This window comes from Xiphophorus couchianus, chromosome 12 (assembly GCF_001444195.1).
Source record: "Xiphophorus couchianus chromosome 12, X_couchianus-1.0, whole genome shotgun sequence".
Classification (NCBI taxonomy): Eukaryota; Metazoa; Chordata; class Actinopteri; order Cyprinodontiformes; family Poeciliidae; genus Xiphophorus; species Xiphophorus couchianus.
Window position 1 is genome coordinate 31,152,213 of NC_040239.1, and position 24,192 is coordinate 31,176,404.

General features: G+C 41.7%; 1 protein-coding gene across 1 annotated transcript; it reads left to right on the plus strand.

Annotated features, from left to right (window-relative positions):
• The first annotated feature begins 44 nt into the window (after positions 1-44).
• Positions 45-23,860, plus strand: araf (A-Raf proto-oncogene, serine/threonine kinase). The gene is made up of 16 exons (XM_028033471.1): positions 45-146; positions 3,643-3,862; positions 10,635-10,738; positions 12,671-12,773; positions 12,858-13,012; positions 13,406-13,501; positions 13,603-13,741; positions 13,834-13,858; positions 13,944-14,074; positions 14,160-14,362; positions 15,085-15,261; positions 15,550-15,596; positions 16,019-16,137; positions 16,973-17,104; positions 18,023-18,157; positions 20,912-23,860. The coding sequence occupies exons 2-16, from the start codon at positions 3,755-3,757 to the stop codon at positions 21,050-21,052; spliced, it is 1,815 nt and encodes a 604-aa protein (XP_027889272.1). The 5' UTR covers positions 45-146; positions 3,643-3,754; the 3' UTR covers positions 21,053-23,860.
• The last annotated feature ends 332 nt before the right edge of the window (positions 23,861-24,192 follow it).

A 24,192-nucleotide genomic window follows, 5' to 3' on the forward strand; every position in this document is an offset into this window, starting at 1 on the left:
TGCCAAACCTGCGTTTGTCCAATGAAAAAACGCGACCAAATGAACCAGCCAATGGGGACGGAGCATTATGGGTTTTTTTTCCGCTTTCCTCGAACTTCTTGACAGATTCGACTTCAGATTGAGAGCGTTCAAGATGGCTGCTACAGGTAAGAGTTGAACTTTTCTACGCTAATTGTTTGGGAACACCGCAGAGTGAAGCGGTCTCGGTGTTACAGTCGGGTTTATGTCCCGGCAGCTGTTCTGTGTTGTTTTAAGGTCGAATGTTAGAAAAACTCCTTAGGAGGAGAGCAGAGCAGAAGTGAGTAGCAGACTGACGCCGTGGTAAACCCCCCACAGATTGGCTAACATTAGCTGACTAGAACTAGCATCAAAGTGAGCTAGTCACTGAGGGAGAGGATAATCTCACTCAGCACAGCATTTAGCTTGTTAGCTTGTTGCTCGAACTTGGAGGAGTCGGCCAGTCCTATAACTTTGTTTCGCAAACCTACTGGTACCGATATTAACGTTTTCCCTCTTTATTATAAAACAACTTTAAAAGTTATTGGATGGTTAGCTAAACTAGGCTGACTGACGCCCCCGAGAGAAACATGGCCTCCCTAGTCCCTAAACTGGAAATGTCAGAGCTGCATAGCAGGAGGATTCCATGCTAACGTTAGCTAGCATTAGCATCTTTTCACAACTAGAGTTGCTTTTCAACAGTGATTTTTAAGGCTCATTCTGGAGGATTTCCAAAGGATTTCCTCCCGTGTTGTTTAGGTGAGCTTCTGGGAGTTAGTCCAACTCTCAGCTGTACTCATGTTCTCTTGTCACACAGATCTAAGCTGTCGTTGACACCGGTGTTTTCCACTTTGACACGCTTCAGAGTCTGAAAACAAATTTGGTTACGACTCTCACAAGTCGCTATCTAAGAACCGGTGTGATGCAAATGAGTCAAAATGTTAAAGCTCCTGTTGAACATGAGCTCTCGGGTGACAAATTGTCATCGTTATGCAAATTGTTCCGTTTGGCCAGGTTTGTTTAGCTTACAGCAGTGGTGTCAAACTCCAGTCCTGAAGGGCCACTGTCCTGCAGTTTTTAGATGTGCAACAGGTACAAAATACCGGAATCAAATAGCTTAATTGCCTCCTTATTGTGTAGATTTTACAAATTTATTGATGGAACTTGACTTAATGATTGATTCTATATTGCATTGTGTTTCTGTGTTTGTAATGATGTAAAGCACTTTGAAATACCTTGCTGCTGAAATGTGCTATACAAATAAAATTTGATTGATTGATAAGTTTTCCAGAGCCTTGCTAATGACCTAATTATTGTATTCAGGTGTGATGTAGCAGAGGCACATCTAAAAATCTAAAAGTTGCAGGACACCGGCCCTCCAGGACTGGAGTATGGCACCTGTGGCTTACAGGGTTTTTACTTACTGATGGGGAGATGCTGTAGAATAATAACAAACAGGAATAATCCCTCAGGGAGTGAATCGTGCTTGTTGGTCAAGAGCAGACCTGTATATGTTTTAATTTAAGAAAATCTCGCAATTGTGATATTACTAAATGTTAACGATATTGGTAATGAATCCACAGTTTGTCTCATCTGGTCTTCCACCTCTCTTCTAGATCCTTAGCATCTATGTCACTTGTGGACATTTACTCCATCCTGTAGGCTTACTATGACACCTTTATATCATCCAATAATATTACATTGCAATCAGTCCTTTGAGATATTATTTGTGCACAGATGTTGTCATGGCAATATATTCAGGATTGGTGAATAAAAAGCGACATCACACACTGTGTGAGAGGCAAATCCATCACACACTGTGACCAGCAGAGTTAGTGAACATCCACTCTGATGATCAGCTGTCAGGATTTCATGGAGAACAGAGCTTCTTTCATTGGTTGTATGTCCTCACTGCCTTTTTAAACACCTCATTGATGCTCAACATGTGTTCCCACCATAACTACTTAATCACCAGACAATGTTGCTTCCAGGGCGACCTGCTGGCTCTGACATACAGTTTTAGCTTCTCTCCTCCCTTGGTCAAGTGTAAAATTATCCAATTCTGGTTGGCAGCAGATTTCTTAATAATAATAATAATCATCATTTTTGTTTATAATGCCCTTTATATGTCCAGCTAAAATCACTCATTCACATGCTGATGATTGTAGCTACTATCAGGTGTGAAAAAACACCCCTTAACTACATGTTGGGAAAGTGATTTTTTTTAAACCACGTCTTGCGGATCTTAATTAAAATTCATCAGACTTCAGAATAGCATAAGGCTGCATATATTTAGTATGAAACATCAGATGTGTTGGTTATGACTCTTCACTGAAAACTACTAAGAACTGTATCAAGTAGAAGTTGTAGCTACTCACTCTTCTGATATTTTACTCCTTGGAAATGCTCAGTGGTAAAATAAAAAGTTGGGATATTTCTGTGCATTTCTCTACTTTTCATCAGGCCTTTCATGACAGATATTGTTGTGTAGAGCTGTAGCTCAGATGGAACAACTGGAAATATTGTTTACTGAAATAATCTCCATCCACCGCTGTGTTACCAAAACAAGGCTTGTGCTGGCGTATCTCTGACAACTACTGGCCATGTATTGATCAGGCACTGAACTATATGGTACATATTTCCTGACACACGGGCATATACATGTTTCTTTTTGAATTTGCTACATAAAGTTTGGATGTGTGTTTTTTTCCCAGTTTTATATTATCCCCTATGTTAAAGTTAGATGGTTATCACCACCACGTTTGTGTTTGAAAACCCACTTTTCTTACACAATTCAATGAGAACCATATCGAAGAGTGTGAAGCAGCCCTGTCCCTCCCCCACCTGTTTACTACTGGTCAGCTGGCTGAAAGAAAACTACACTGCTGTTTTAAACAGAGCTTTTGCATTTCATCTCAATTTTATGCTGTAAAATTGTTCCTAATTTTGCATTAGATGTTCTTAAATATTTGGTTATTGTCTAACTTTTTACATCCATTGTTTTTGCCAGTACAATTCAATAACATTTTTAAAAATGTATTTGATTAATTTCTTTATTTGGTGAACAATCTAACAGAAATCAGTGCATTGTAGGTTTATCTGAGATAGGATGGTCAATCAATTAAAAATATTTAAATTATTCATAGTTAATATGTGATTAATTACAAAAATTTTAAAACCTTTTTAATGTTTTTGAAAACAATGTGAACAGCATATGGTGATGATGTATTTCCATGTATGTACAGCCTTGGCTAATTAAAATACGTTTGGAATAACGCAGAATTAACATGTCATAAGATAACGCTAGAATTAATTAAGTTGACTTCCTAATATTGTTAAAATGTCTTCAGTCTAATGGAGAGAATCATGCAGAAACCCTGGTTCTGTCCAGCAGCTCACTGCAGCCTTTTAACCAGCTCATATCTCCTGAATATTCCAGAATATTCCTGATAATCAGGGTTTAAGATTAAATATCAAAGTAAACCTTCTGCTTGTAATGACCTGTTGGGTATGTTTCAGCAGCAGCAGGGAATTTAAAGCAGCTACATTATGCTAAACTTTGGGTTTTTACATTTTTGTGAAGCTAAAATATAAAACTAATGTTCTCAGTAGTTGCATCTAAACTGAAGTGTGTGTGTGTTGCAGGTCCAAAGTAACAGCCTTGCCCACAGTCCCCTGTGCATGCGGCTCTCTTAAGGTTGCAGCATCCTCAGTTGTGTGCCCCCCAACCCTGCCCCCGCTCCTCCTGCTTCTCATCATGTCCTCCACCTCCTCTTACTCGTCGTCGGGGGAGACCAGCCCGGAGGACGTACCCCGTGGTGGTGGCACTATCCGAGTCTACCTCCCCAACAAACAGAGGACGGTGGTGAGTTGACTGGCTCTGCTCTGACTTTAATCTACTTTATTCAAATCAGTGCATTATTCAAGTTTTTTTTTGTTGTTGGTTTTTTTTTATGCTAGTTTTATTTAGTAAATGAAGAGTGAAAATATGCTCAATGGTGTTGGGGTGGCTGCTGCCAGTCACATTTCTGTGGAACAAATGATGTGTTTGTTGAAAGTGTGATTAGTCACACAGAAGTCGACATCTTTCACAACATTACATACAGTGAGTAAGCTAGTGGGCAGCTGGTGTCAGATGCCGCAGATGGTGCCTGGAGCTGTCCTCCATTTCTCTTGCATGCAGATAGCAATTTATTCTTTTCATCTTTTAGTTTCAGTGTCAGACCAACGGGTCTCATTAGTACCCGTTGTTCTTATTTTCTCCATCCGTCTTTAAGTTAGCCAGGCAGGGCCTCACAGCCTCAACATGTTGTTTCCTATTTTAGCCTCCAGAGGTAGGATCACAGCTAGGGGTGCACCAACAAATCGGCCCTGATTTCCTTAATTTTGGGAGATCAGTGATTGGCCGATGCTTACATGTGAAGCATCGGCAAAGATCTAAACATCAGCCACTGTCCTCTTCTGCTTTGACTGACAGACCGGCCTACCAGGACGGACTGTGAACATGTCTGCATGTTCACAGTTAACAATAGTCACCCCACTGTTGCCAACTCAGCAACTTTCTTGCTATATTTAGCAATATTTCACACAAAAAAAATCAGTATTGGCCAAAATTTGATTCAGCAGATCAGGCTTCTTAAAGCCTTCAGCGATCGGCCAGAAAACTGCAATCGGTGCACCCCTAAACAACTTAATAATTCAAAGTTTGACAACTATGGTGTGAAATTTTATGTCATCAGGAAATGTTCAAACAGAAACTTTTCATTACATTTTAATGTTGCATTAGGCGTTTTTATAGCAGTAGCCAGAGCAGTTGTCTCTAGGTTTGTTCATCATGGTGGTTCAGTGGCTCATAAAAACTAGACCTAGTTCCGCTACCACAAAGTGAACTTCACTCTTTACCTCTTAGCACCAGCGTGAATCTCCATTTTATTCTGAGTTTCTGTGAAGGAGTCACAGTCCAGACAGTTTGACCTCACACATCACATCTTTTCCTCAGTATCCCTGCAAACATTCAAAATATCAGCTCAAAATGACCATGTTAGATTGTGAGGGATTAGAAAATACTGACGATCTTCCAAAGCAGTGAAATTGTGAGATCGTCTATGAAGTCCAGCTCTATGCTCTTTGGCTACATTCACACTGAAGCCTGAAGTGAGCCAAATCACTTTTCTTTTATTCGCCCTTATGCAACTTCTATTTGAACTTTTCATGACAGTCTGAACAACACAGATCAGATTTTTAGACTTGGTCACTTGGATATGTGGTCCTAAATCTAATACACATCTCAGGGTTTCCCCCAGAAAACCGTCTAAGCCAGGCGGTAGGAGCTCCAGGGCCGACCACCAGGGGGCCGCTGTGTTATTGTGTTAAAATGATGACAGTAAATGTAAAAATATTACTGGGTATTTATGTTACTGGAACACATTGTTGACAACACTTAAACATGACAGACAAAAAAGTATAATTAAAATAAATTATACTTTATATTAAGTATAAAGTATAATTTATACTTTATAAAATATACTTTATAAAGTTAGCAGCTGCTTACGGGCCCCCAGACCTCCAGGGGCCCTATAAATGCTAACATTTATTTATTGAGAATGACAATGTGTTAAATTTGATTTACATGCACACATTATTTTTGTTCATAACGATACATCATTCACTGTACATTCAATGCGCACTTCTAAAAGTTTGCACAAATGCTGTTCATATTGAGTTTGCACAAGCAGAGCAAGCACTGGTTTTTAAACCTAATCGGTCACTGCAGTTGTCCAAATTAATCCCCCTTCATTAATTCCCCAGTACTGATAAAATGAAACAAGATACAATATATTTTTAAATGAGGCCTACCTTTTTTAAAGAGAAACTCACTCCAATGACTTTTCTGGGACACAAAAAGGCTAAATAATCCACCTCGTTTATGCTAATACTGCTCGCCGTCGCTCCTTCTCAGTCTACGCCAAACCACGCCCACACACACTTTAGCTCGAGGAAAGTCCATCCTGATTTGATGAATCCTGTGGCAGCGGGCTGGTCCTGGGATGACCAAAATTAGCCCCAATGAGCCTCAAACCGAGGGGGCGTGGCTAGACGCCTGTCAATCATTCTGAGCCATGACAGACAGTAATGCTGGCTGTCAGAATTAGCCCTTCGGAAAGACCCAGGGATTTTCCTCTGACGGTTTGACACCAGGTTTGTTGAAAAGTTAACAACATGTGATTCATTATTTATAAAACGTAGTTATTTTAGGTAGTTATTTTTAAGATGTTTATTTATTTTATTTTTTTTTATTTTATTTTGTTTTACCCCTCCAGGGGGTCTTTTGTGGGCTCTAGTGTCCCTTATATGACAGTAGGCTGATAGGAAAGGGGGAAGAAGAGGGGGGAAGACATGCGGCAAATATCGTCAGGTCCGGGAGTCGAACCAGTGACGGCTGCATCAAGGACCCAAGGCCTCCAAACATGGGTCGCGCTATCCCCTACGCCACCGCGGCATGCCCTAAGATGTTTATTTTGACAACTTTATTGTAAATGTCACGGAGGGCTTAGCTCTGCTAACCCACTTATAAAAGCCGTCTCTGGTCCTCACAAGGAGTCAATATAAATGCCAATACAGGTGAATCTGCTCTGCTAGAAGATATTCCAAATCGTTCATTTTGAGTGAGAGGCAACGTGCATGATAAGTACCAAGGTAAACTTCAGAGATACAGCCGGGTCAGAGCGTGAGACGCCAACCCACAGAGGCACCAACAGTTGGATTGGTGCACCCCTGCCTTCACGTTCTGTGCAATGCATCAACTATAAACCCATCTTTCTGGAACGACTGCAGTCCACCAGTGAATTGCGGATGGAATGCTGCGAAAACAAATGCAGTCCAGATTTACTGGTGCATAAAAAAGCAACAAGTAACGCTCAGTCTGGTAGGGGACAATAAAGCCTGGCAGCCCGCCGGGTTTATAGTACAATGAGGGAAATCCACTGTATTATCTTATCTGTGTCTGTACGGCCAGGTTTGAGCTGTCCGACCTGTACGTCATTGATACTCAACAACTTTAAAATGCAGATTGGAACTATGGAGCTACCATCTCTGATTACTCTCTATAAACCAGCCAGAGTAATAAAACGATGGGCCAGGCCTCCATTTATTGTGCCAATAAAGCAAGCCTACACTGTAAAGCTTTGTCCAGGTGTAAAGCACTCTGAACTTCAAATTTCACAAAGCTCATTAAAACTGCTTGTATGATCCTGATTGCTGCCAAGTTTTCTTCAGAAAGCTGGCTGCAGTCATTTCCCCCTGGCAGACAACATGCTGTGTGTTGGTTCAGAGGTACTACTGCTATCATTAATATCTTGGCCTTGCCATTGCCTTCCTGTAGAACTCCAGAAGTCTGAGCTTTTTCCCCTTTACTTGCATTCCTCTAGTAAATTTTCTACTGGGCCAATCAACAAACAGAAAGAGAAGTCATAAAGGATGACGTTGATTTTCTGCGCTGTTTTAGAAGTATAGTCTGTTTGTAGTTTTAGCGGAAGATCTATCTGTCTGTCTGTACAGTACAGACCAAAAGTTTGGACACACCTTTTAATTCAATGAGCTTCCTATATTTTCATGACTATTGACATTGTAGTTTCACACTGAAGGCATCAAAACTATGAATAACACATGTGGAAATATGCACTAAACAAAAAAGTGTAAAACTGAAAATACCCCTTATATTCTAGTTTCTTCAAAGTAGCAACCTTTTGCTGTGATTACTGCTTTGCACACACTCTGGATTTTCTTGATGAGCTTCAAGAGGTCGTCACCTGAAATGGTTTTCACTTCATAGGTCAACCTGCCCTGTCAGGTTAATAAGTGGGATTTCTTACCTTATAAATAGTCATGAAAATAAAGAAAACCCATTGAATTAGAAAGGTGTGTCCAAACTTTTGGTATGTACTATATATATATATATATATATATATATATATATATATACTGTGTATATATATATATATATATATATATATATAAGCTCTTTAATGTGTCTTTGGGGATTACTGGTGCATAATAAATGAACAAACGATGTTGAGCCTAATGGGGGCTCAACATCGCCAGGGTGTAACTAAACCCTGGTGGCTCGCCAGGCTTATAACACGCTGAAGGAAACCCAGTATGATCTTATATTAAAGTGCTGTCTAGGAACTGGATTCAGCAGAACATAGAGATTTTTAAACGCTGCTACTCTGACAGCTCAGAAGAGAACAGTGAACTCATGCTATTCCATTCCAAATCCAACTTGCTGTTAATATTGATGTTCAGTGATTTTGAATGTTTATTTTTCTCTTATGTCTGTCAGATCAACACGAAAATGGACTGGTGTATTGGACAGGGTGCTCTTATTTTCATGGTTTCCCGGTCTCCAGGAGCTCTCCTCCTGCTCCTGATGACAGTGATGCTTTCATCTGTCCCAGCTCCTGGTTGGTGCTGAGATGGCACCAGTTAATCGGTGCCTGACCCAGTTAACTGTATGCATACTAGGTTCTTTAAAAACAGTCTGGATTCTTTACAAAATCTGCTTTGCATCTTTAAATAAAGAAATTTTCCTAAGAAACAGGAACTTCTGTGACAAGAAGAGTGAACTTAATTTCCCCTGGTTACGATGAGATTTTTTAAAATGAAAAGTAATGACAGTTCTGATAGAGCACCCAGCACTGAAACTCACAGTAACTAACATGTTGGTGGCCAAGAATATCTTCTAATACCACTTTTACTGTTTTCACATTTATTTCATATTACCAATTCCTACTTTAACCTCTCTGTTACCTGTTTTAATCTCCGAGTCCAGACTGAAACACAAATCTTCCTACAAACACAGGCCGTGTTGTTGTTTTTGACTTGCGGATGGAAGTCATCTTGGTTTGTGGAAGCAGTTTTACAGAGACGACTCTGGATGTTTTATGCCTGTTCTTCCTGATTTTCTGGATTGTTGTCAGTGATAACGTTACGTGGAAAGTAGAAACGAGTTATTAGCTTCTCATGTGGGCTTCAGAATAGAGCTAACGGGTTCACAGTACGCCCTGGGACTGGTGTTTATTTTCTTGAACATTCAACAAGACACTGACCTCAAGCCCACCTCTGCCTTCACGGCCAAAGGCTTTATGAGTGGTGCCCGGTTGTTTGGGACAACAGTGGTTGTTTTTAGCTTATTGTGTAGAGAACTTTATTAGCTTTAAGTTTATACTCTATACTCTATTATACTCTATTTTCAGCAAACTGCGTTGCATTGAGTGGAGAGTTTGTGCAGCAGAAAGCGTAAGTTAGATGCAAGGCCAGGATCACAGCAAAGAAACTTCTACTGTCTAAAACAATAATCAAGGAAAGACTAAAAATTTGCAAATCATGCATGAACAGGCAGGATGAGGCCGCTCTAAGATTATTTTTATCAGATAAATCTTCTTCCTAGTTCTTTTGGATGCATGGGAAGACCTTTGCCTAAAGAAGAAAAGGTGATCCCCCCCATGAATCCTGTGTTGTACCAACAAAATGGCTTCCGGATGCAATCAGTCTGCGGATTGCTTCCCTCTAGGAGAGAGACTGGACTAAGGGCAGATTTTAAGGTTTTATTACACTATTTTGTGGTGCTATTGTCATAACAATAAAAGGGATGAGAAAAACTAATTACTTTTTTAGGTAACTGTGTGGCTGTATGATATGACAATCAGAGCCCCACAAGCACAAATACTGCTCTTGAAAGTCTTTTCTATTTTAATACTATCCTTTAGGAAATCAATATCATAAAAACATTTGACTTGTATCACTAAACGTCACACAGTTACTGCATTTAATATTTAAAAATTTATTGATACTTGATATACTTTTATTGAACAGTGGGGAAAAAATAGTAAAAACAGTCCTGACAATATAAACAGTTTTCAGAGTTTTAAACATCATTAACTGGAATATATTGAGAGAACAATAAATCAAAATATTATAAGAAATTTAACATGATAAATGATACAATAAATGCAAACCCCTATCTGGGCATATTGCCAGGAAAGTCCTCAAGATCAAACCTCATCAAAAATATCTGGTCATATTATAAAACAGGTGGATAAACTCAATCCTAAAACTGAGATCAACTTGAAGTAAAAAGTTGATCACAAGTCTATTTGTAAAGTTTGCATGGCTGAGATGCAAAAATATTGGCTATTTTTAGATATCTCAGTCCAAGTATGAAAGTCTAATCCTCCTTGTGATTAGATGTTGGTTCAGGTTTATTTTTCCCACCTTTGCTGTCTGTACAAAATAAACATCCATGCACAAACTCCTTGGTGCATCATTTAGAAATGCACACATAGTTGGGAAACATCTTGTGTGGTAATGTTGCCATGGAATTGGAGCTTGTGGCTGTCTGACATCCCACGCTGTCATCTATAAGAGCTTTGTTGTGGTCAGAGCAGGAATGTAGCATTGTTTGGGCTTTAAAAAGAATCTGCACACTGAAGCTCCAGCTTGGAGCTTCACTCTCAACAACAACAGCAGCTAATGCTAACTCAATGATCATCGTGCTGCTTCCCAGTTTGAGTCATGTTGCCAGTCGACTGAATGTCAATTTAAGCTTCTGCTGTTGACCTGAGGATTTCTGTTGGCAGGTGAACGTCCGGCAAGGACAAACCGTTTACGAGAGTCTTAATAAAGCGCTCAAAGTGAGAGGCCTGAGCCAAGACTGCTGTGCTGTGTTCCGCCTGCTAGAAGGGTAAGATGTTCTTCCTCCTACATCTGTGACAAACATTACACTGCATTCCTCACTGTCTCCTTAGAAAACCACAGCTAATCTTGTCCCAGCTACATCCACTCACACATTATCCCCCTAAATGATTATTTACATGTAGGAAAAATATTTAAAATATATGCAAGCTTTTTTATTCTTAAAGCTGTTCTATGTAACTTTTATGAACAATATGTTTGGTTTTTTTTTTTACATATTTTTTTAAAACTGTCATAATGTCCTGTCAGTATAAAATGAAACAGATAATCTGCGAAAAATTCAGGCTCCTCTGCCTTCTCCCAGTGGACCAACAGCCACCTGCAGAAACTTCCAACCAACCAATCAGAGCCAGGAGATGGCCCTTAGCACTGTCAATCATTCTCATACACGCGATTCACACACACTCCCTCCTGCGCTACAACTAGTTCCCCGCACTGGAGCTTGCCATGAATGCTAAGGCTAGTTAGCATAGTCATCAATGATGGCAGCTAAACAGTTTTCATGTAACAATAAATTGTTTTTCTACCATTAGCACACTTAGCAGCAAGTCCATGAGGTTGAGTAACAGCGCTAATAACCCCCCCTCCCCCTCCGGTCTGATTGTTTCTGTAGTTCAGCAGATGGCAGTAGGACCACAGGGAGGAGACAGAGGAGCTTAGTTTGTTTCACAGATTATCTGTCTTATACTGTCACAAGATGGTGACAATTTTAACACATATGCTGTTTTCAGCATAAAGGTATATTTAAATTGTTTTCAGTCATTCAGCTAACAGGCTGAAGTCCATTTACCCTTAGCTTACCAAACACCGCAGCAGATCAATGTGAAGTTGAACAGTTGCGCAAGTCTTTAAAACACAGCAGTAACTGACAGATTAGTAAAGCAACAGCAGTCTAAAGTAATCTTTGCATTAGGTTTGCAGTTATAATCTGAACTTGTGGAGAACATGTTACACGTTACAATCTTTACATTAACTAAAGATTGTTGCTGCACTTCTGGTGAGTCAGTCTAATGCAGTGAACGCTGCCCAGCTTCAGTCTTTCCAGTGAAAGACACGGAGGACCCACATCTTTCTCTGTCGACTCAAACACTAAATCTAATCACCTGATGAGATCATGAACTGATTCATCAAACTAACAGCTGAACGATTCAAACTTGCACCGCAACTGAGTCAAGGACAAGAGTTTGAAGAGTAAACGGAGAAACCAGTTGGTGCCAGGTTGATGTTGGCAAGCCACCAAGCTGGACAGTGATCAGCTAGCAGATGCACCCTTTCCTATGTCTGGCTCTTGGCAACACATGTCCACAGTTCACACTACAGCCTTGTCCAGATTGGGCTAAAACTGTGTTCCTCCATCCTCAGGGCCCACTGTCCTGCATATTTTAGAGCCGCCTCTGATTCAGCACATCTGATTGAAATGATAGTAGTGGCTGAATGTTGTCAGGTGCTGCACAGTTCTGTTATGCACCCATTTATCAGGCTGCCCGCTCATCCTTAAAATGCCTTAAATTTATAAAACAAAATGCAAGTTGGCCTTAAACACATTAATCACAGGTCTTACATTTTGTCATGGCAAAGTTATTTAATCTCATATATTCTTGAATGTAGTCTTTTTTCTCTCTCGACATTTCTTTCAGGCAAAAGTTTGAATCATGCGCAAACATCTTCATTTCTGTACGATGTTCGTTTTCACCACTGCCAACCTATATAAGACTATATGCATTCTGTACAAAAAACTGAAGTTTGGATTAAGGCTGTAGAGATCCATATGCAGTGTGAGAAGCACAAAGCCGCGGCAGAAATTTCACAGTTATGCTTGTTTGTAATACAGCAGCATGCCCCAACCGTCCCCTATATAGTTTTTTTTTTTTTTTTGGTCAAAACTGTCTGCTGTTCAACATCTTTCTGTTCCTGTTCATAGTCGTAAGAGACTGACGGACTGGGACACAGACATCACCCCTCTGGTCGGAGAGGAGCTGCTAGTCGAAGTCCTGGATGACATTCCTCTTACCATGCATAACTTTGTACGTACCTGGTCAGAATCGCAACATTTCCTCTTTCTGCTGTTCTTTCAGAAGCGAATATCTTGGATGTGTTTGTTTTCACAGGTACGGAAAACTTTTTTCAAACTGGCTTACTGTGATTTTTGCCACAAGTTTCTTTTTAATGGCTTCAGATGTCAGACATGTGGCTACAAGTTTCACCAGCACTGCAGCAGCAAAGTCCCCACTGTGTGTGTCGACATGGATACAGTGAGCAAACGGTGAGTTTTACTTGCTAGTAAGTCATCATCAGGTCTTCAAACTTGTCTAAAGTTTAAATTGACCAGATATTTACCCTTTTCCTGCTGGATTTTAAGGGTTTTCTTGAGACTTTTGACTGCACTTCTCTTTCTTTTCATGAGGTCACTCTCCAGATGTTTGTATGCATATAGTTTTCATGCAAATGCTCAATAATCCTAAATGGAAGTTACTTTTATTTTATGGAAGAGCCTGACACTTGAACAAATCCCACACAACAAATAGAAAGAAATGTACTTGCCTCAGCTGTCTCACTACCCATATACAACTATTACTAATTATCTGTTGCTGTTGACCCATCTATAGGCACAAACTTGTTGCAAATTGTGTTTTTGTTCTCTGATTGTTTTGTGCAGGTGTGACAGCAATTCCTGCACAGATTATCCTCAGATACTGTTGCCTGAGAATTCGCCATCGCAGAGCAACCTCGCCTTAACCCCAGAGCCTGCTGGGTAAGCTCTGGACCAAACCAGATGGATTGAAATCAAAAGCTTCTGATGTGTTAAACTGACTTTAACACAAAAACTGTTTGTGTTTTCCGGAATGGTTCCAGATCAGGTCTCCTGTCCCCGACCTTTAACTTTCCAACAACAGGTGGAGACGGCCAGTCTCTACAGAGACATCGCTCCACCTCCACCCCCAACGTCCACATGGTCAGCACAGTGGACATTACTAATGTCGTCATCATTGAGGTCAGCTTTGTTTGGACGGTCCTGCTGTACATTAAAGCAATGTGTATCTTGAACTGACCAACATTTAATGTTCTTTTATCCAATGTTTTTAGGAAACACAGAAATACAACACGATAGGTAAGCCTCCTCAAAACATCTGCTCTCTGGTTTCATTTCCAATCCGTGCTCGTCTCATCCTTTTCGGTGTTATGTGTCCCCGCAGGCCCAGAGCCCTCGCCCAAACCCCCCACCAGCCCACCCTCCTCTCTGGGCTCCCCCGGACGGAGGCTGCAGAAGTCCCCCTTAGAGCACAAGGAACGCAAATCCTCCTCATCCGACGACAAGAAGAAAGTGGTATGTTGTCTCCAGCCTGGTCCATGGTTGTCCTCTGATGGGGGCAGGGGAGTAGAGAGTAAAGGGCCGCTTTGTGTTGCTTCAGCACCGCGGAGGCTACAGAGACTCTAGTTACTACTGGGAGGTCCCCTATCGAGAAGTCACCCTGCAGAAGAGAATAGGCACGGGTTCCTTCGGGACGGTCTTCAAGGGCAAGTGGCACGGAGACGTGGCCATCAAGATCCTGAAGGTTAAAGAGCCAACGCCTGAGCAGCTGCAGGCGTTCAAGAATGAAATGCAGGTCTTACGGTGAGCAGCCATGTGGTTCATATTCAACATTCAGTACTACTAATGCATCCTGTTGATTTCTGCTCTTTGGGGGTAGGCGAAAAATTCCTTTTATTGATGAATCATGTTTTTGAAGATTTCATTTTTGAAAATCTGGATTTGTTTTTTTTTTTGGTAAGACTTTATTTGAAGGGATGTGCATAAAACTGCCATGACACTATTATAAATATGACATGAAACCTGTCACGAACATGAAGGACGCTTCATGAATGTTTATTACTGTTGTCATGAAGTGTTATTTGGTAAATATTGACACTTTTAATGGACTTTAGATGCAAATTTTAATGGAATTTTGCATTTAAAGTGTCATTATTTACAGAATAATGCAAAGTTGACACTTTTGTCATAATGAAAAAAATATTTTCATATGGCCCTAATATTCCAACTCACACAAGGGACATTTGAAATAGAAGTCATTTTTGGAAATATTTTTGTCATTTGTAAGAAGATTTTATGCAAAGAAAGTGAGAAAAAAAATTATTAAAATAAAATCGGGTATAAGAGAAATTAAAGCTATATCGCCCAGCCCTGCTACTATTAGAATGGTCTTTGGTTGATCATAGACAGTGACGCGGTAAATCTGACTCTGATGTCCTCAGTATGAACTAACTTTTAGGGAATCACTGACATCCAGTGGATGAGATGAAGGAGTTTCTAACATGGTTACTATTTGTGCTTTGCAGGAAAACCCGCCATGTCAACATCCTGCTCTTCATGGGCTTCATGACTAAGCCCAACTTTGCCATCATCACCCAGTGGTGTGAGGGCAGCAGTCTTTACCGCCATCTGCACGTCACAGAAACCAAGTTTGACACGATGCGTCGCATTGATGTGGCCAGACAGACGGCGCAGGGCATGGAGTAAGACATTCAGATGACTTTCCACTAACGCGTTTTAACTGAGGGAAGTCTGACTATGAGAGGCACCCAGTGTGTCTTTCTCAACAGATGATCAGCTTTATGTGGACATCAAATTATTAAGTTTAATAAAGTAATTGAACTTATCATACAGCTTTTTGAACAAATAAAGAGCAACTAGGAAACAGAAAGTTGAATTTCCATGAAGGGATGTTTGACTCCGGTCAGTGGAGTGGATCCTTGTGAAGATTTGTGGATTTTATTTCATTCTGCTCTTCGTCTCTTCCATAGTTACCTTCATGCAAAGAACATCATTCATCGAGACCTGAAATCAAACAGTATCCTTGCTTTGTCAGTGTTGCCCTTTAATAAATGCATGTTTGTGTTTCTCAGTTTAGCTCAGAGTTCAGCAACTTCTAAAGGTTCAAACAGGATTAAAATCATTTGTTTGTAAGTGATACAAAAAGAAGAATAGTCATTGTTCAACCATACTTTGTTCATTTGACCTCCACATATTTCATTTGACATTAAACTAATATGTGGAACTGAAGGTAAAATGTTCTTCATTCTTGTTAGGTGCTGACTAATTTGACATTTGAAGTTTTGAGCTTCAACAAACTTTCCCTTGGTGGTTAGTTTCCCCTGTGACCCTCCCCCCACCCTCTTACTGCTTTAAATATCTGCCTGGCTTTTGTGGTATGTGATACAAAGATCCTCTGCACCACGTGTCTGCTGGACCGTTTCTCAGCTCTGCTGCCAGATATTTTCCTCCACGAGGGCTGGACCGTAAAGATCGGTGACTTTGGCTTGGCCACGGTGAAGTATCGATGGAGTGGCTCCCAGCAAGTAGAGCAGCCCAGCGGCTCCATTCTCTGGATGGTAAGCTCATCATAAGCATGATCCTGTTAGTCATCTCACCGTAACTAATGCTAATGCGTCAGCTTCACACTGGCTCCCCTTCGGCCAGTTTTCTGGATAAATTAAAAGTTTTATTATGTTCACTTTTTTATTATTTTAAAATAAAGCAATAATTTTCAGCACTGCCTCTTTGTTCATCAGAGAAAATTTCCTAAAGCAGTAAAATCCTCCTGGTTGTTATCAGACACCATGGTAACAAACTGCGACCTGTGGGAGTTGCATCACACTTCCTTTAGTAGAGTTCAAAGGTCAGAAGGGTCAGGGCTTTAAATGGCTGCTGTTTCCATCTCAAAAGTTCATATTCAACTTCCAGAAGTGTTAAACTGTGAATTAATCTTGTAACTACCCAGGAGCCTTAAGACGCCTTTATGTGATTCATTCATTATTACTGTTTGGACCAGAGGTGACGTCACACTGTGTGTGGAGGTGATGAGTGTGTTAACCAGGATTTCACTGTTTTAAAACAAAAGAAAACATAATTGACATTTTAAACTGTTAACTGTGGGTAGCATCACTAATTAGAAAAACATTGGTTTCACTTCAAAGTACTGGTGCTTCACCATGACAACCAGTTATTAACAGAATATAAAGCAGCTTAAATGGCACCGTAGATTTACGTCCACATCTACTCTGATGTTACTGTCAGTGCAGGCAGAACAACAAAGCCTGCACTGATCCTCTGCTGGATCCTCAAGATGGCCGCAGCATTACAAACAAAGGGATTCTGCTCTCTTTAGATGGCAGCTGCTACGTCTGCTAACGTGTTGCTGCTACGTTTTCTCCTGCTGCTCTCCAGGCTCCTGAGGTGATCCGGATGCAGGACAGCAACCCGTACACCTTCCAGTCTGACGTTTATGGTTATGGGGTGGTTCTGTTTGAGCTGATGTCAGGAACTCTTCCTTACTCCAATATCAACAACAGAGACCAGGTTTGGTGCCGACACGTCACTAACCCAGAGTTCTCCCGCTGCCGGTGTCCTGCATGTTCTAGCTGTCCCTGGTTCTGTCCACAAGTCGTGATTTGACTTGGGTGTTCTGAACCAGGAAGTATCTAAAACATGGAGGTTTGTGGACAGTGTGCCTAACTCAACACCTCACAGATCAGGTCAGCCTAATGTTCTGATTAGAACCATCAGTGGTTTTCTGCTCCTTTGCTTGATGAGAGCAATGCTAAACAACACAGCAGAGGTCAGATGAAGGAGCTTTTTGCCCCTCAATGCCACATCAGAGTAGTCAACTGCTAAAAACACTTTTAAAGCTTAATTCTAATATTTGGAATATATTGGATAATATAATCTTAAAGTAACAAATTGTATTAATTTGCTTTATCATTTCAAAGCAAAGTGGTGCTCAGAATTATTGTCTGAGTGTCAAGTTCTTGTGAAAGACATTTTTCCTTTCACAAGAGGAGCATTACATCATTCGCTATTATGCTCTACTTTATATTCATAAACTTTTTTTTATAAACTGCTGTGGGTTTTACTCAAATGTAAAAGAGTACGGTGCAAGAAGGATGGAGAGAATACAGGATTACACCCACGAAGTCTGCTTCTACAGAAACAGAGAAAAAAACAGAACTGAGAAACCATAGTGGTAAAATATGCATATATAATTAGATCATCACTGAAAAGTACAGGATCTGAGTTCCTAAAAGATGTGTTTAGTTATATTTTCTATGCTAAGAGTCTAATTGTTGCTTAAACAGCATTTCATTATCTTCCCAGAGGTCAGTCCTCTGCTGCTCTTCAGTACGACACAATGAACCTCGAACTCTGCAGCCTCTTCAGTCTTTCAGCACATGCGGCACAGGCTGATGTATGTTGTTTTTTCTTGTCCTTGTGCTTCAGATACTGTTCATGGTGGGGCGTGGTTACTTGTCTCCAGACCTTGGTAAACTGTGCAGCACCTCACCCAAGTCTATGAAGAGGCTCATCATCGACTGCCTGAAGTTCAAACGGGAGGAGAGGCCCCTTTTTCCACAGGTGGGTCAGAGAGATGGAAGCTTGCTGCTAAAATGAGTACCAGCATATCATCCCGCAAATTCTTCAATCTGATCATTTCACTGTATCTAATGAAAATATTACAGTGCGATTATTATTAAAAGGACATAAGGGATAGACCTCCTAGACTCTCTGCAAACTTGCAGCACTTAAAGCGTTTTGGCTGAATCTTTTTCTATCTTTGTTGTGATTAATGAATAATTAGAAATTAATTTATTCCAAAATTACCGTATTTTCCGCACTATAAGGCGCACCTAAAAACCTTCAATTTTCTCAAAAGCCGACAGTGCGCCTTATAATCCGGTGCGCCTTATAAATGGACCAATATTGAGCCACAACAGGTCTCGCAACTACGGTAAGCAGCCGCCGACTTCATTTTCCCCCGTGGAAGAAGAAACGGGAAAGCAGACGCCAACTTCATTTCCCCCGTAGAAGAAGAAACGGAGGAAAGCAGACGCCAACTTCATTTTCCTCGTAGAAGAAGAAACGGAAAAGCAGACGCCGATGCAGCCAGCAGTGCAAGCTGGGTTTTGTGTAAAGACCCCAAAATGGCTCCTATTAAGAGACACGCTTACAACGCAGAGTTTAAGCTCAAGGCGATCAGTCACACAGTAGAACACGGGAATGGGCTCTTTGCACCTGCCGCGCTGACGTCACAACCGCAAGCGCAAATGCGGCTCTCTTTTTTCGCTTTGAGTTACCATGACAGCTAGAAAAGACAAAGTCTTATTTCAGACGCAAATAAAACAATACTATGAACATTGCTGTCTTCCTAATATAATGGGCTTTTAAGTTTTCATGGATTTCCAAACGATCCTGAATTAAGAAAACGGTGGCTTGTAAATATTCGTGCTACCAGTTAAAGCTAACGCAGCACAGCAAAGTTTACAGCCTTCACTTCACTCCGGATCAACTTCTTCAGCCTAAAGCAGAAGGTAAAGGAGCTTTCTGTGTTATTTCCATGGAATCACTTCCTTATTCAGCCTGAATGATCTCGTTTAGGGGAACGAGAGAGCAGACCAGAGCCAGACAGCCAAGCTACTGATCCGCCTGTACACATTGCTGTAAACACCGTCCTGCTTCACAAGAAGCATGCAAAACTAATAAAGCGAAGTAACACGGAAACCTTAAGGAACACGGCCATATTTTTCTAAAAGCAACAACTCTTAACCTGAACAGTCAGCTGAACTAGAACTCCGACACCAGAGCTAATGTTAAGCTATGGGCTCGTTGTGCTTCAGAAGCAAAAAGCCTGAACCGTAAAATCCCCGTTACTTGGTCTCTGACACTAACGACAATAAACCACGTAATATACTTGAACATAAGGTAAAAACATTGTCCGTTAATGAATTATGAAAAATGTTTAGATACTTAAATAGCACATTTTTACAAGAAAAATGTCCGGCATAAGCTAAAGCTAATGTTAGCTACAAAGTTTAAAGAAAGTAAAACTCACCTTCGTATCTGTGTATAACAAGGCGAACATGTTAAAACCTTTCTCCAGCTTATTGTCGGGGCTTCGGCTCGATGTTCATCATTAAGCTGAGGTGCAAAGAGCCCATAGAGCAGCAGCGAGAGAATTTAACATGAACGAATCAATGGTGCGGAAGTGGAGGAAGCAACAGCTGTTCATTTTGGGAATGAACGGAGTTTTCAGAACGCTGGTTTGTAATCTATTAAAGTTTGACTGACCTATCTGACTATTTTGTCGACATTCCCTTTATCGCAGTTCCATCTAACGGATGCATAACGTAACCCCAGCCTCTACTGTAGCGTCTATTCTATGCGCCTTATAATGCGGTGCGCCTTATATATGAAAAAAGTTTTAAAATAGGCCATTCATTGAAGGTGCGCCTTATAATGCGGTGCGCCTTATAGTGCGGAAAATACGGTATACTGCAAATGTTGCATCATTTGGAGATGGATGCAGCGTGAACATAAAGCCTGCACATACTGTACATCTACATGTCTTTATGTGAAAACCAATATGTTAGAGCTGTTTTTTAATTACATTTTCTTAACCACTTTTGCCCAACCCTAACAGAGGCTATGAAGCAAGGGTGTCCAAAGTATGGCCTGGGAACCATTTGTAGCCTGGGGACTGATTTTGTGAGGCCCTCAATTGGAACAAGTTTAGATTGACCTTCCAGCAGGTCAACTCTAAACCTTAAGCCAGAGCTACAGCGGCTGTCTGTGCATCCTTAAAAAGTCCTAAATGTCTGTATTTAAAATTAAGTCCTTAAAAAGTCTTAAATTCATTTAAAAAAAAAAGTAGGTTGGCCTTTAATATGTTAATGACAGGGCAGTAATTTTGTTGTGATAGGACTATTTAACCTCATATATTCTATTTAGTGTTTTTTCTTTGTTTTTGTTCTGGCGGGACAACAGTTTGAGTCACGTACAGACATATTTGTTGCTACTGCTAGCTGCTAGTGTAGACTTGCTAGCTAGCTAGCTTTTTGCATCTATCTGCAGTTGACTGGACAACGTTAGTTTTCACCACTGGCTCACTTCTGTCACCAGCTCATACGATGCTGCATGCATTCTGTGTAAAAAACAAAACCAACTACGGATTTGATGCTGCTGCCATATGGCTCTTTTCAACACATGAACAGTCCAGGTCCAGGGTGACGCCGGACCTGGACTGTGAAGGACCAGAGTCCTTCACAGTCTGTAGAAAACCTGTTTCCTTAGCATCACTTAATTGTTTCTCTATGTGTGGTTGTGTCCCTCCAGATCCTGGTAGCCATTGAGCAGGTGCAGGAACTGATGCCAAAAATCGAGCGAAGTCGCTCGGAGCCATCGCTTCACCGGGCCGTCCAGGCCGAGGACCTGAACCCACTCCTGTTCCACACCACCAGGCTGATGCCCCTCTAGGCCCCGGCTGAGACGCAACAGCGTTCCTGTGCATGAGAGGACACAGCTGGCTCTAAAGACAGAACACACCCACCACACCCCCACCCGGTACCCCGCAGAGCCCCGGAGCCGCACAGCTCAGTACCAAACTCTACAAGCAACCGCAACACTCTGCTTAGTGTGATGGTGAACCTTACCACACAAAGACCTGATGCTAAAGAATAGGATAACCCAGAGACACACTGCCTGCGACGCAGAGGGAGGGGCTTCTGATGCAGGGATGCTGCTTCTCGTTTCCCTGTTAGTCAGACCAGAGGAAGCTAGAAGTCAGGTTAACAACCCAGAGCTGCTGATGTTCTGACACTTCCTCACTTTATGACCAACCACCCAGCTCAGTGGGGGGTGGAGGTCTGAGGGGTGAAAGCAGGAACTCTTTTCTTAGAGGATGACAAATGTAGTCTTAATAGGAACCTTTTGTATGTACTGTTTTGATCAATATTTGAACACAATCACCAAACCAGCCAGTCTCAGGGCTGGGAGGGAAGCACTGAGGAGGTTCAGGTGAACTGGAGCTGACCTCCAGGTTTGTAGGACAGTGTCCTGCAGAGGTCAGCCAAATGGGCCCCAGCAGCCTCTTCCCACCTTACTGGTGAAGGACAAACTGGTAGTCCTGAACCACACCAGATCAGGTTTTAAATAGCAGACCCCATGAGCTTGAGATGCGTGGTCAGAGTTCTGACTGGGAGTGGAGCCGTGGTCAGACCGCTGCATGCTGAGGCACAGGAGGTCTGCTCATACCTGACCTCTCTCTGGTAGCTGGCTGGGTGAAAGCTGGAGGGGTGAAGAGACGGTTGTTGTCCTTGTTCCTTTGGGTTGTGTGAGCTTCCTGCACCTTCTGTTGACAGACGCAGCCAAGTTCTCCAACAGGTTCACAGCCAGGTTTCACTGTGAACTCAGGCGGCTCCTTGGTGTTTCCTAAACTTAGGGTGAAAGTTTTGGAACCTCCATGAGTAATGACGCGGTATCCAGGCAACATGTTGGTCTTCTCAGGCTGCTCGGGCCGCTCTGTTGACCCTGACGGTTCACCAGGGCTCAGATAGTCGGACTAAATCAGAGCAGCTGATGAGATCTGTGCAATTGTTTCTGTTTTGGATTGGAAACCTTAGTGGTTAAGAAAATTGAATCTTTGGCTAATATTTCTGTCTGCTGATGCCAGAACCAAACATAAGCCATAGTTGTTGCCTGCTTCGGCCTGTTGTTGGCGCAGGCAGCCAGCAGGGTGCTGACTGCATCATCATCAGGGTGCGTTCAGGTTCAGTCAGTAGCTGTTCTGCCATCGCCTCGCTGCTCCTTTTCCTGCTGGCTCAGCACACACCTCTCTAACTGCTGACTACAGCTCGGTGCCTTGGGGTTTGATCTGCACCGTGATCCATGATGATGCTGCTGCTGCTGCTGAATTCAATTCTGCTTCAGTTGACCTGCCAGGCAGCAGCAGGTCAGTGTGCGCCATCTGCTGGATTACACAGTAAACTACAGCCTACTGCAGTGGTGGTCCTGGTTTTCACTGAGCTCTCAGCCCTGACCTTTGACCTGTGCTGGAAGCTCAGGAGTCTGTAGGCCTGTGAAGGAAGCGGCATGTCCTGGTGTCTCCTCAATTCTCTTCCCCCAGATCATTTTTCTTCCTGCCACAGTTCCCGTCACTTTGTGCTTCACAGCTGATTAGAAATGACTCCCATCGGCCCGATGTTCCAGAGGTCACCGCTTTCTGATGCTAACATGTCTCCTGGTGTCGAGTTGAACGAACAGCCAGCGTTTGATCCTCCATGTTCTGATGGGGCTGGGTCCCCCCAACTCTGGATGCTTCCTCCTGACTGGGCCAGAGCCGCTTTCTCCTCATTATTTTTTAATCTTTATTGAACAAGAATGTACAAAGCAAATAGCACATCAAAAGACATTCAATACACAAATAAACAAATCTAGGAAAAAACAACTAAACTAGATAATTTTTTTTTTTTAATTAGAAGCTTCAGGAAACTATTTTTGTAATTAGAGAGAAACATGCTGCCTGTGTGTGTGTTCGTGTCCTGTGGATGATCTGGTCTGTGACCTCGGCTAGCCTTCCGGCTAACACGGTACCGTCTGCTCCTCCGCCACAATGCTTCTCCTCATGAACTCAAACTAGTTAGCAACATTTAGCTCATAGGAGCTTCACTACAGAACAGTTGCTGATGGCAACGCTACGAAACTGTACAAGTAATTTATGTGGTGTGTGGAAACTTGATCCTGATCAGGGATGTTTGAGTAGAACTTGAACGTTGGACCGGCGCGAGGCTGCTGAATGAAACGAGCTGCTCTGTAACTTCCTGTTTAAACAGTATGTTTTTTTTTTTTTTATGTGATTCCATTTTAGAGACAAACTGTTCTGTGGCACAGGTCCTTCTCTACTGATAGGGTCTCACTTATGTGTTTGCTTGCAATAATTCTGGCTCAGTGTTGCAATATGGTGGCGTCTGGCTTCAGCCGCTGCCGCTCGTCTTATTTATCTGAAGCAGGAAGTAACGGCGACGGCCCTGTTCCAGTGGATCTGCAGGGTCCCGCGCCTCGTCTGAGACACTGTGCTGCATGTGGAGACTCACTGGGCGGGGTGGACCAAACTTTACACAGGTGTTAGTTTCATAGAGTTAAAGGAAGAGAGAGCTGTATCAGTAGTTTCTTTATTTTGTTTCTTCATATCTTTTAGGTGAATTGCAATACTGTTGTTTCTGCGGCGTCAGGTGTTTTCAGTTTGCAATAAACGGTGTATTCTGCTGTGTACAGTTACATTTTTTTTCAATTGCAGAAATTGTATTTTTATTTTTTTTTTGTCTGGTTTTAAACAGAACAAAAACAATTTTAAAATATAAATGAAATTCTAGTATTTTTTCTAGTTTTTTTTTTCTTTTTTTGGTCTTAAACTATTGATGCAGGATTTATTCTGGAGAGAAATAAATTAATCTGTGTTACTTTGTTCTGGTTGATTTTCGTTGCTTTTCTTTCCTGCTCCTGCAGTTTGTTTCTAGCTGGTTGAAAATGGCCAGGAGAGGAAGTTCGGGTTTTAAAGTCTCCGCCACAGGTCGCTTAGACAGTTAGTCACATGACAACAAGCAGACTGCTGCTGAAAT

Coding starts and splice junctions, on each gene's coding strand:
- araf (XM_028033471.1), top strand. CDS start 3,755: ATGTCCTCCACCTCCTCTTACTCGTCGTCGGGGGAGACCAGCCCGGAG. Junction 15,262..15,549: donor CAGACGGCGCAGGGCATGGA/GTAAGACATTCA, acceptor TCTCTTCCATAG/TTACCTTCATGCAAAGAACA. Junction 18,158..20,911: donor AGAGGCCCCTTTTTCCACAG/GTGGGTCAGAGA, acceptor GTGTCCCTCCAG/ATCCTGGTAGCCATTGAGCA.